Genomic DNA, 13,017 nt, shown 5'->3' with positions numbered 1-13,017 from the left:
CTGGCCTCACTTGCCATATGAAAACCCACAGGATTAGATTACCTTTACTTATCACATGTACATTGAAACACGTCAGACTGTGTCGGCGTCAGCAACCAACACAGTCCGAGGATACGCTGGGGCAGCCCGGAAGTGTCATCGTGCTCCTGGCACCAACAAAGCATGCCCACAACTTAGTAACCCTAGCCTGCATCTTTGGAATGCTGGAGGAAACAGGAGAAACTGGAGACCCGGGTACAAAGTAGCAGAGATTCAGCAAGAGTATCATCATCACCCTGAGAGGCGGGCTGGAGATACCAAAGGAGGTGTAAGGAGCTTCCTTCCCTCTGCTAGCCTGCTGCTACCCTTGGGCAAGGTGTAGCACCTACTTCCCCCCACCCCCACAAGATTAGGGTCACGTGAAGCAGGTGGTGGATGGTCGTATGAGCAGCCAGTGCACATCACAAGTCCTGATTATGCGACCACTGACACCAGGCAGACAATCTCTGAAGAGTATTGATAATGACTGGGGTCACTCGTCTTGTAAAGACACTGCCCAGAAGAAGGCAACGGCAAACCAATTCTGTAGAAAAATTTGTCAAGAACAATCATGGACATGGAAAGACTATGATCACCCACGTCATACGGCACGGCCGATGATGTTGATGATGATATGAACTTTTGTTTTGATTCAGCAAGAGTATAGGGACAAAAAAGTTCATATGAAAAGCAGAAATGGAGATGCAGAGAGAAAAAAAAATAAACAGTCAATGGGAGGGAAATAGAGGGGAAAGTATGCAGATCAGGAGAGAGTGCGGAGCAAAAAGGGAAGCAGTGGCAAGGATCAAGAACAGGGCAGACAAATACAGTGCTAGGAAAGAGACAGCGAGAGCGAGTAAACTGAGCAATGATGTTGAATGAACTGCAGGTGGTTAACAGATTAAAACAGCAAAGGCAGCAAGAACAGAGATTGGAGAGTTGTGGATACAGCGTCACGGTAACAGTGATTAGCACAACGTTTTGCCGTACAGGCAACTCAGGTTCAATTCCTGCCACTGTCAATGAGGGGTTTGTACGTTCTCCCTGTGACAGGATAGGTTTCTTCTGGGTACTCCCACAGTCCAAAGGTGTACCAGTTGGTAGATTAATTGGTCATTGTAAGTTGTCCTGCGATTAGGCTAGGGTGAAATCGGGGGTTGCTGGGTGGCGTGACTCGAAAGACCTACTCCACACTGTATCTCTAAAATAATAGTAATAATTATTATTATCAAAATACATAATAAAAGACTAACAAATTCAAGAGAATACATGCAGAAAATGCCAGGGGAAACCAGAAACTATCCAACACATTACAGGATCCTGCAGCAGATTAACTCAATCTGATTACTTATGCAGGCACAATCAAGTGGCAAACATCATTCACCAAAATCTTGCTTTAAAATACAAATTCTTAAAAGGCTCTATACCTTTCTATAAATACAAGCCCGATCCAGTTTTAGAGTCAGGGTCCTACAAATTGTATCATTTCCAATCCGTTATTACAGATAGGTCAATCTATAATAACCGCAAGAACAAACTTATTTAATAGGTATCGCCATTCCAAACGCACATAACATACAGAAATCAATAAGTGAAAAGCATCAGAAATATGCTGAATTAAAAGAGCAAATTGAAAGACTATGGAACAATAACTGGGTATTCATTGTCGCAATTGTAATATCGGCTATGGAACATTAACTGGGTATACATTATCCCAATTGTAATATCGACAACTGGTATCATCTCAAAGTCACTGCACAATAGCTTTAAACAATTAGACCTACACAGCAATATTTATGTAAATCTCCAGAAAGCCACAATACTAAACGCCACCAGAGTAGTCCGAAAGTTCCTAGCAATTGTGAAATGAATGTGCTTGGCTATGTCTGTATTTTAGGTTTTACCAGCTTAAGCCGAGAAAAAAAAAACAAAAGAATATGGTGGGAAAGCAGAAGAGTAAGTGTAGACACAGGGATAAAGCAGAGGAGAAAGCAACACTCACAACACGCTGGAGGAACTCAGCAGGTCGGGCAGCATCCGTGGAAACTAACAATGAAGCAGTGAGGGATGGGAAGCTGTGAGAATAGTGTGGAGCTGCAGAGTTTTACCTGTGTGAGAGCAGCTGTGGAAGTGCAGTAATGGATACAGCGAAAAGTAACAGTGGACTAATAGGTTAAATTGCAGTAGAACATTAAAGTGCCTTTACAGACTGGTAGACAGTGAGAAGAGAACAGTGGGAGTCAGTTCGAGCTGACAGCAGGAGGCAGTGAGTCCTGTGTGAATGGATTGTGACCAGATAAAGTGGCATGGAGAGAACAGCAGATCTACGTGCAGATCAAAAGCAGAAAATGGTGGCAGCCGAGAGCAATTTATGAATGAGGAAGTTAATCACAAAGCATTATGAAACTTTGTTATTCTGTTCAGAGGACTCTGGATACTCAGCCTTGAATATAGTGTCTAAGATCAAGTGGTGGATGAGGTGGAGTTTCGTCAATGTTATTGAACAGTAATCCTGGCTCGAGGAACCCTGTGGTGTGCTCATGCTTCTGATTCTAAAGTACTAACTATTTTCATTTTACTGATACAAATCGGGGGCTTTGCAATAAATGATGACCTCGATGCGTCCACTTTCCATTGGTAGAGTACATCGGTGTGGTATCAGGTTAGTTACCTCCACCCAAGAACATCAGAACAAAGCCAGGAGTTAAACTAGCTTCAGCGACTTCATCAATAACCTTCCACCCACCACCGAGTTCATTTAATGTGTGGATTTTTGTGTACGATTGCAGTGTTCACTTCCATTTGTATCTGCTCGGATAACGTGGCCATTTACGGTTGCAGGGGAGCGAGGGAAGGGAGCACACGAGGTGGGGGAGAGCGCAAGGGGGTCACCTACCTTTCAAATGCAATCGCATTGCATTATTGAATGTCTGCAACCAATATTTTAGGATCACTGCTGATCAGACATTGGAACAAGTTGTTACAAAAGGAAATCAGAGGCCAGGACTTCTGCCGTGAGCAGCTTCACAAAGGTGTGCAGTAAGGAACTGATTGATGGGAAATAGAAATAAATTTGTTTCTAGCAACAGCAGTTTGGAAAGGAGAGCACAAAGACTGACCCAGGAGAGGAGCAGCCTTATCTCTCAGGTGCAGGGGAAAGTGTTAATACAATTTTACGCTGATTATCTTAAGAAGACAAGATTTTTCTGAAGGGCCAGCATCATGTTAAGATTTTACGACAGCTCCCACCTGAAATCCGTACTCTCTCCTTGCTGGGGCTGGATGGCCCACTGCCAGGATCTCCGCCACGTCCACTTTGCCCATTGTTACCCGCTGACCGTCGCGGTGTAGGAGAGATGTCTCTGGTCCTCTGAGCCTGCTGGAAAGGACAGGGAGTCAGGTTCACACTGGACATAATCACAATCTGATCATGTACTTCTGTGGCAGAACAGGTCTGCAGTGGATGCTACTGCTGACAAGTCAAACATTTTTAACAAAATCCTTCCTTTCACCCTCCCCCTTTTCTTCCTGGATTCCCTCACCACCCTACCTTCCTCATCTCTGTCCAAAAACTATTTGCTTTACAAATGAGTGGGCAAAGTGAGCAGTTCTTGCTTCGAGGAAGTCCCAGCACATTCAAAAACTCTGTGTTAGAATGGTGGAGCAGACTTAGTAGGCCAAATAACCTAGTTTTGCTCCTACAGTCCTGTGCAAAAGTCTTAGGTACGTATATATAGCTAGGGTGCCTAAAACATTTGCACAGTACTGTAGTAATTTTATATATTGCACCAGAATGCTGCTGCAAAAAAAAAAACAAATTTCAAGACATATGTGAGTGATGATAAACCTGATTCTGATATGGGTCTCTATTGTGGACCGAGAATGGGAAGGGGCGGGGAGAGGGAAACACCAGAGAGATATTCTGTAGTGATCAATAAACCAATTGTTTGGAATCAAACGGCCTTGCCCGGTGTCTCAGAGCTGGGTGTGTCGGCACCCGCACCACCCTTTCCCCCGTCCTGTCACTCCTTCTCTGCCACTTATCCCCCCACCCCTCTTGGGGCGTTCCACCCTCACCATTCCCAGCATCTTTTGGTCCTGCCAGATTTAAAAACTTGCTCTCTGCTCCACATTGACACGTACAGTACTGCATAAAAGTCTCAGACACCTTACCTATATACAGCATATATAGTATGTGCCTAAGACTTTCGCAACAGTTTTGTGTCTTACGGTTTTATGATTACCAGGGTGCTGAGGCATCTTATCGATGTAATGGAGTTTCAGTGCAAACCCCAGCCAAGGTGAGTTTTGGGCTCTCCCCTTCCCTGGCTGTGAAATCCTTGCTTAAAATTGGAGCATCATTTCTACAAACCCTTGTGCAGTAAAGCTCAATTGTCATTTAGATCTACTATTGTGAATGAGGTGTAGATGACTGAAGAAACTTATTACTGAATCTTTCAACAAATATCTCCGAAGCAAAGGGGGGGGGGGCAGTTTGGTTGTGATCCTGTTCCAGATTAGCACCCAGTGACTAAGGATGAAATTATTCCTCGAGGGAGAAATTAGGCAAGGTCAGGTTGTTCAGACTGTGGCTGAGCATATCTAGAGTCACATAGCTACATCAGTGAGCTCTTGAAGGCGTGTCGGTATCTGAGAGTAGTACCCCTAAAACGTATAAGCTCAATACGGGAGAGGAGGGATGAAGTTAAATGGGAAAAGGAAATTTAGGAGTAAATTCTCTGTACTTTTGAATCGGGGCGGCCTGCAGATAACAAACGCTGAGCTGAACTGAATATGCCTCGACTCTAATCACAAACAAGGGAAAGTCTGCAGATGCTGGAAATCCAAGCAACACACACAAAATGCTGGAGGAACTCTGCAGGGCCAGGCAGCATCTGTGGAAAGAAAGTCCAGTTGATGTTTCGGGCCGAGACCCTTCAGCAGGACACTGCCGAAGGGTCTCGGCCCAAAATATCAACTGTACTTTTTTCCATAGATGCTGCCTGGCCCTGCAGAGTTCCTCCAGCATTTTGTGTGTGACACCTGGACTCTTTCGACTTTGTGTTTTATATTATGTGACGTTTGCTCATTTTTTTGTTGCTGTTTATGTGATTTGTTGTTTTTTGCGCATGGGGCGGGGTTGATGATTTTCTTTGAACAGGCTCCATGGTTTTCTTTGTTTCGTGGCTGTCTGTGGGAAAGATGAATCTCAGGGTTGTAACTGCATATGTACATACTTTGAGTTAAAAATACACGTGGACTAAGATTTCAACTGTCCAGTGGGATCATCAGTTGATCTGCCACCTGTCTTCAGGAGTTTCGGCCCGCTTATGATCAAGACTCCCTCGAGGTGGTGGGCCAGCTGTGCTAAAGCACCACCTCCCACTGGTGAGCTTAAAAACTCGGCATCTGCCTCTATCAGAGTTGTTGGTCACTTCCATCCAACAGATAGTCTGCTCTTCAGGTGTCTATGCAACTACTGAAGGGTTTGCAAGATATGTATACACTGTCTGACTATCTGCCCCTCTGGATGTACTTGGTCCACACCCATGCTGATCCTTTCTCTGCTGCCTCAGCAGATAATAAATGTACCTCGAATCTTTGATATTGTCTTAAGTTAGTAGTTCTCCAGATATTCTGACCTGCAGCTCTCTGGCTCTCTTTTTCCAACACCTTTTACATTCATCCTACATCAATTAAAGCCGGCTAGTGGTGTGGTGGTATCAGTACTGGACGTCAAAGCAAGTGGTCCAGAGTTCAAATCTGGCCAGTTTCTTACATGCTTTCCACCCGCGCTGGATTGAGTGTCGAGCTAGCAACCTGACATCGTAAAAAAACAGACAAAATGCTAAAGAAACGGCAAGATTGCTGCCCGATGTGCCACGAGTCGTGAAGAGGAACAACATCCAGACCAATTACTGCCGTATTACCACATCTACTTATACAATCTCTTCATTTTATTTTTGAGATGAAAATCTTATTGACTTTTCCCTTTGGTGTTAGCCTTTTCATTCAGCTCTGTTAATACTCACAGCGTAGGGTTTCAATCTGGAAGCAGAAGGCACTTCTGGAGAGTCATCACTTTCTTCGGTCTCTGTCTCACTCCAGCAGTCTATTGTGGAACAGCATTTGGTTCAACAGAAACAGACAAAAATTAAACAGCAGCACGTCATTGTTTTAAAATTAAAAATGGGGTGCAAAGTATCTATGCACGTAGTATCAATGGTATTACATCTCTCTCCAGTGGCAGCTACATGTATAGCAGCAAGAAAAGGGAAACCATTCTAATTGCAGAAAGAGAGGCTCATAATTAAATCAACACACACAAAAAATGCTGGTGAACGCAGCAGGCCAGGCAGCATCTATAGGAAGAGGTACAGTCGACGTTTCGGGCTGAGATTCTGATGAAGGGTCTTGGCCCAAAACGTTGACTGTACCTCTTCTACAGATACTGCCTGGCCCGCTGCGTTCACCAGCATTTTTGTGTGTGTTGCTTGAATTTCCAGCATCTGCAGATTTCCTTGAGTTTGCGCTCATAATTAAATGATAATTTAATGATTTTTCATGAGGAAATAATCCGTGTATGTGGATGGCATTAGATATTCCCGCTGCTGCCTATTAGGAGTTTGTACGTTCACCCACAACCATACAGGTTTCCTCCGGGTGCTCTGGTTTCCTCCCACAGTCCAAAGACATACTAGTTGGTAGGTTATTAGGTCATTCTAAATTGTCCTATGATTAGGATAGGATTAAATTGGGGGTTGCTGGGTGGAAGAGCCTATTCTGCACAGTATCCCAATAAATAAATAACACTGCTTAAGTGCAGCAATCAAAGATGGTGTAGAGTGGAAGAAATCTCACTTTCAGAATAGAAAATCATGAGGTTAAACTCGAAGTGCAATTCGGTTAGGCTGCCTCTCCAGTTGGGGCGCCATGGGGGCGTCGCGGATAGCGCAACACAATTACAGCTCGGGACATCGGAGTTCGGAGTTCAAATCCGGAGTCACCGTACGCCCTTCCTGTGGAATGTGTGGGTTTCCCCTGGGTGGTCTGGTTTCCTCCCACAGTCCAAAGACATACCGGGCAGGATAACTGGTCATTGTAACTTGTCGTGTGGTTAGGCTCGGGTTAAATCAGGGTTGTTGATGGTCGCAGGGGCAGCACAGCTCGAAGAGCCGAACTCTGCATTGTACCACTAAATAAATAAATAATACATACAAATAAAGCTAAAGGAGTATCACACTGACAAAGGTATAATCCCTTAGATGATAAAATAAATTGAGACCTTGGCTACCCTTTGAGAAGCACTCTAAAATATACACCACTGTTTGTGTGCTGGTTATATTTCTACTGACCTGCTATCATCAACACAAAGCAATTGTACTTTATGACTTGTTGTATTACAGGTGCTATATAAATTCATGGGAACATAGAAAAATGATTATGCCATTCAGCTCTTCATTCTTCTCACAAGAACTCCTTCGTCCCATAACCTCTCATATCTTTAACCTTATTCACCTCAAATCTAAAATCAATGAATGACCTTGTATCATGTTATTTTTGGCACAGAGTTCCAAATTTCTACTTGCACTTGTATGCAGAACAGTTTGCTAACTTCATTCTTGAAAGGGTTGGTGCTTTTCTTTTAGGTCCCCAACCAGTTTTTGGCCAGTATGCATTTCTTCCTTAATAGTTTGAAAACTTCAATCAAATCACCCAGTAAACCTGATATATTCCAGGGACTATAACACAAGTTTAAGGAAGGCAACACACACAAAATGCTGGAGGAACCCAGCAGGCCAGGCAGCATCAATGGAAAAGAGTGAACAGTTGACTCTTCAGGCTGAGATGCTTCACCAAGTTTAAGTAATCTTGATCTTAAATTTAAGTCTTGGGAGTTCAGGTAACATATTCACATTCAGCGTGGTCGGGTGGAGATATGTCTCTAGCAAAGGAGGTGTAGGGCGCTTCTTCGCTATGCTAACCCTGCAGGTCACCCTTGTAGCACCTATTTAGCACCCTCCACCCCCCCAACAGGTCAGGGTCAGGTGAAGCCACGGGAGCCGGTGGTGGATGGCCGTACGAGCAGCCGGTGCGTATCACAGGTCCTGGTTATGCGACCACTGACACCAGGCAGACAATCTCTGAAGAGTGTCGATAATGGCTGGGTTCACCCTTCTTGTGAAGACACTGACCAGCAGAAGGTAATAACAAAACACTTTGGTAGAAAAATTTGCCAAAAACAATCACGGTCAAGATCACAATCGGCCACATCATACGGCACTACACACAATGATGTCATACGACATGACACAGATGATTATGACGATGACACGAACTTTATTTTGATTCAGCTAGTGTATATGAACGTAAAAGTTCATACGAGAACACAGAAAGACCATGATCGTCCACACAATACGACACGGCACATAACAAACGAATGATCACACCTTCTACGACTGATACAGCCTTACTAAGGTTTGGAGGCCAAAGGTGCCCAGAGTAGGTAACGTCCAACCCAGTCTTCATATAGCGGCAGCAGTGCCTTGACCCTTTGACCATCACTAATATGTGTGGGTGAGTGAGTACCTTCAAGAAGATTCCCAAAATAGAAGCCCTGGATGAACTAGATTTGTAGTCTGCTGCGGGCTAGACCTGTGGCATTCACAGCCAATGATCCACAATCCTACAAGTCACCCAGGTATAAGCTATGGAAGGCCATTGTGAGAATGAAAGATAACTCTGAGGGAAGTTTGAGATAGAATTGGATGCCCAACAGCTGTGGCAGGGTTTGCTTGTCATTGCTTCTGATGAGGCGAAACCTGATAGCATCAATAGCCGTGATGCTTCACACCCCAACGAGCTCAATGCATTTCATGAATGCTTTGTAGGGAGAACAACACTACTCTTGTATGAATCCCTACAGCATCTGACAACCAGGTGAACTTTGTCTCAGAGGCCAATGTCAGAACATCCTTTAAGAGGTGACCCTCGCAAGGTATCAGGTGTGCTTGGTGCCGAAAACCTGTGCTGACCAACTGACTGGAGTGTTCAAGGACATCTCAATTTTGCAGTCTGAGGTTCCCAACTGCTTCAACAGGGTAGGAATCATTCCGGTGCCCAACAACAGGAGGGTGAGCTGCCTCAATGACCATTGCCCAGTAGCACATACCAGTGCTTTGAGAGATTAGTTATGGCTAGGATTAACTCCTGTTTAAGCAAGGACCTGAACCTGCTGCTACGACAAGTCTATAGCAGACAAAATCTCACTGGCGACTGGACAACCACAAGACATAGGCTAGCATACAGTTCAGCAATTACAGCTCAATGTTTAACACTGTAATTCCCTTAGTAGTAAAAACCAAGCTTCAATACTTGGGCCTTTGTACTTTCCTCAGTTTCTTTATTGAGGATCAGGAATATCATCTCCTCCTTTCTGACGATCAGCATAGGCACCTCAAGGATGCATGCTTAGCCAACTGCTCCACTCTAGCACCACTCATGACCATGTGGTTAAGTAGGGTTCAAACACCAACCAAAAGTTTGCCAATGATACCATTGTTGTCGATAGAATCTCAGACGGCAATGAGGAAGCTGACAGAAATGAGAGAGATCAGCTGGGTGACTGGTGTCACGGCAAAGTCAGCAAGACCAAGGAGCTGACTGTGGGCTTCAGGGGAACACACTCGCGTCCTTGTTGAGGATGTCCGTGGTGGAAATGGCGAGCAGCTTCAGGTTCCTGGGCAGCTACATCTCAGAGGATCAATCCTGGGTCCAACATACTCATGCAATCATGAAGAAGGTAAGCTAGTGGCTCTACTTCATTAGGAGTTTGAGGAGATTTGGTTTGTCACCAAAAACCCTTTTAAATTTCAATAAGTATAGTGCAGAGGATTCAGGATGATTACATTACAGCCTGGTACAGCGCCTCTAATGTACAGGATTGCAATAGACTGTAGAGGATTATAGACTCAGTCCAGCTGGATCCTGGACTCCCTGTCAGATCACCAGCAGGTTGTAAGAGTGGGCTCCCTCACCTCCACCCCTCTGACTCTCAATACAGGAGCACCTCAGAGCTGCGTACTGTGTCCCCTCCTATACTCCCTGTATACCCATGACTGTATTGCCACCCACAGCTCTAATCTGCTAATTAAATTTGCCGACGACACTACATTGATTGGCCTAATCTCAAACAATAACAAGGTGGCCTACAGGGGAGAAGTCATCTCTCTGACACAGTGGTGTCAAGAAAACAACCCCTCCCTCAATGTTGCAAAAACAAAGGAACTGGTTCTGGACTACAGGAGGAACGGAGACAGGCTAACCCCTATTGACATCAATGGTTCTGGGGTTGAGAGGGTAAACAGCTTCAAGTTCCTCGGCATCCACATCACTGAGGACCTCACGTGGTCTGTACACACCAGCTGTGTGGTGAAAAAGGCACATCAGCGCCTCTTTCACCTCAGACGGTTGAGGAAGTTTGTTATGGGCCCCCAAATCCTAAGAACTTTTTACAGGGGCACAATTGAGAGCATCCTGACTGGCTGCATCACTGCCTGGCATGGGAACTGTACCTCCCTTAATCACAGGACTCTACAGAGAGTGGTGCGGACAGCCCAGCGCATCTGTAGTTGTGAACTTCCCAGGATTCAGGACGTTTACAAGGACAGCTGTGTAGAAAGGGCCTGTAGGATCATTGGGGGTCCAAGTCATCCCAACCACAATCTATTCCATCCGGGAAGCAGTACCACAGCATAAAAGCCAGGAACAACAGGCTCCAGGACAGCTTCTTCCACCAGGCCATCAGACTGATGAACTCACGCTGACTTGAATGTACTCTATATTACACTGAATGTCTATTATAAGTTACTATGATTGCACATTGCTCATTTAGATAGAGACGTAAAGATTTTTTCTCCTCATGTATGTGAAGGATTTAAGAAATAAAGTCAATTCAATTCAACTTAATTCAAGTCTGTCACAGGCACACCCCTCTCCACTGCCGAGGCCACCTTCGAGAGGTGCTGCCTCCATCGTGAAGGGCCTTCAGCATCCGGGACATACTCTCTCCTTGTTACAACCATCAGGGAGCCTGAAGACCCACTCAACAATTTACAAACAGCTTTTTCCACCCTGCCATCAGATTTCTGAATAGTCCATGAACCCATGAACAGTATCTTGCTATGGAATGTTTTATATAATTTATAGATTATAATTTATGTCTTTGCTCTGTACTGCATCATAAATCAGTGATAATAAATCCAATTCTGATTTTAGACCTCTAAATATTTTTAAAACAACGGTAGACGGTAGCCTTTTAAAAATATTTTCAGTACTTGACACGTAATAATCCATGTATATGAGTCCTTTGAACAATGGCTGTCATCTTTATGTGTCTCCAGATGAAGGAGTACCTAATGCTTCCCTGAGGGGTGTGCAAGAAAGGCTTACTCTTGCTTCCTGTAAACTTTTGTGTTTACGTAGAGTTGAAGCTCTCTTACCTTCCTCTTTGTTTTCAAGATTCTTCTCGGTTTTGTATTTTTGTATTGCGCCGATGAGGCTGTTAATCCACCTACAGAAACAAAAACAACTTCGGAGCCTGGCACTCAACCACAAAGGGCAGTGGTGGATGTGTCATGCGCAAATTATGGTCTATTAGCAATAACAGCAGCATTAAGTCCCGGAATACAGAGACTGAGAGGAGATAACTCCAGCTTCCCATCATGGGACAAAAGCTCCCCCAGGCAGTCTGCACACACAACGGATGTAACTAACAGCTTCAACCACTTTTTGGGACAGAACTGAAGAAGGTTTATTTTTCGATGTGTTGAAAGCATTTTTAAAAATCTTTTATTGATCCTATAATAGTTGCCATTCTATAGATTTGCCCAGTATGCCTACAAGAAAATGAATCTTGGGGTTGTATATGGTGACGTATATGTACTTTGATAATAAAATTTACTTTGAACTTTGCACATAAATACTTACAGTAATACCACTCTAATTGCATGAGAACCTTAGTAAAATAACCCATATACAGCCTGTAGTGAGATGTATATCCAAGCAATAACTTACTTGCTCATTTCAACTACGTTCTCCGCTGAAAACACGAAGGACTTGAACTTCCTGTGATAAAGCTGGAACACGCTAAAGAGGGTCAGGAGAATTCGGCATGGTTAGCGAGAAAAATCAGACTGTCCATTTCTTCTTTTATTATCACAGGTACCAGATATTCGTGCGCATTTCAGCAAAATGACGCAGCTTTCTGTGTTTAGTAGTCACAGAATATCTGAATAATTATCAGCATGCCCTATCCAGATATAACGGACCTGAGAGAGGCTGAGAGATTATACTATATACTCTTATAAATTTCACTTCAGAATGTTATTTGCTTTCTTATATTTTTGCATGATTTGTTTTCTTTTCTGCACATTGGGTGTTTGACAGTTTTTAAATGGGTTCTTTTGGGTTTGTTTTGTGGATGCCTGTAAGGAGTTGAATCTCAAGGTTGTATATAGTATACATACTTTGATAATAAATGTACTTCAACACAAAAATAAATCACACTAGAAAAAGTTTTCCAAGATTTTGAAGAGCCTCAGCTCGAAATGACGACTGTTTACTTTTTCCCATAGGTGCTGCCTGGCCTGCTGAGTTCCACCAGCATTTTGTGCGAGTTGCTTTGGACTTACAGCATCTGCAAATTTTCTCATCTCGGATATTTCTTCCCAGAGCAGAAAAGGCTGAGGAATGGGGTGGCAAACCATAAACACAAGAGATCTTACAGATGCGGGAAGTCTTGAGCAACACACACAAAACGCTGGAGGAACTCAGCAAGTCAGGCAGCATCTTTGGAAGGGTACACAGTCTCAGCCGAAACATCGATTGCTTATTCCCCTCTGTAGATGCTGCCCGACTTGCTGAGACCCTTCAGCAAGGATTGGGGTGGGATTGCAGGCAAGTAGAGTAGTAGGATTTAATAGTGGAGTTGAAATAATG

General features: G+C 44.0%; 1 protein-coding gene across 2 annotated transcripts in view; it reads right to left on the bottom strand.

Annotated features, from left to right (window-relative positions):
- Positions 1–13,017, bottom strand: part of cnksr1 (connector enhancer of kinase suppressor of Ras 1) — a 137,280-nt gene that overhangs the window by 13,853 nt on the left and 110,410 nt on the right. The window contains exons 16-19 of one of the 2 annotated variants that reach the window (XM_072246994.1): positions 12,094–12,165; positions 11,520–11,590; positions 6,051–6,130; positions 3,268–3,397 (exon numbers count right to left, since the gene is read on the bottom strand). In XM_072246994.1, coding sequence (XP_072103095.1) covers positions 3,268–3,397; positions 6,051–6,130; positions 11,520–11,590; positions 12,094–12,165 — 353 coding nt within the window. The remainder of the gene's footprint in view (positions 1–3,267; positions 3,398–6,050; positions 6,131–11,519; positions 11,591–12,093; positions 12,166–13,017) is intronic. The other variant, XM_072246995.1, reaches the window with a different exon arrangement.

This window comes from Mobula birostris, chromosome 30 (assembly GCF_030028105.1).
Source record: "Mobula birostris isolate sMobBir1 chromosome 30, sMobBir1.hap1, whole genome shotgun sequence".
NCBI classification, from domain to species: Eukaryota; Metazoa; Chordata; class Chondrichthyes; order Myliobatiformes; family Myliobatidae; genus Mobula; species Mobula birostris.
This window is presented reverse-complemented; position numbering and strand designations above follow the sequence as displayed.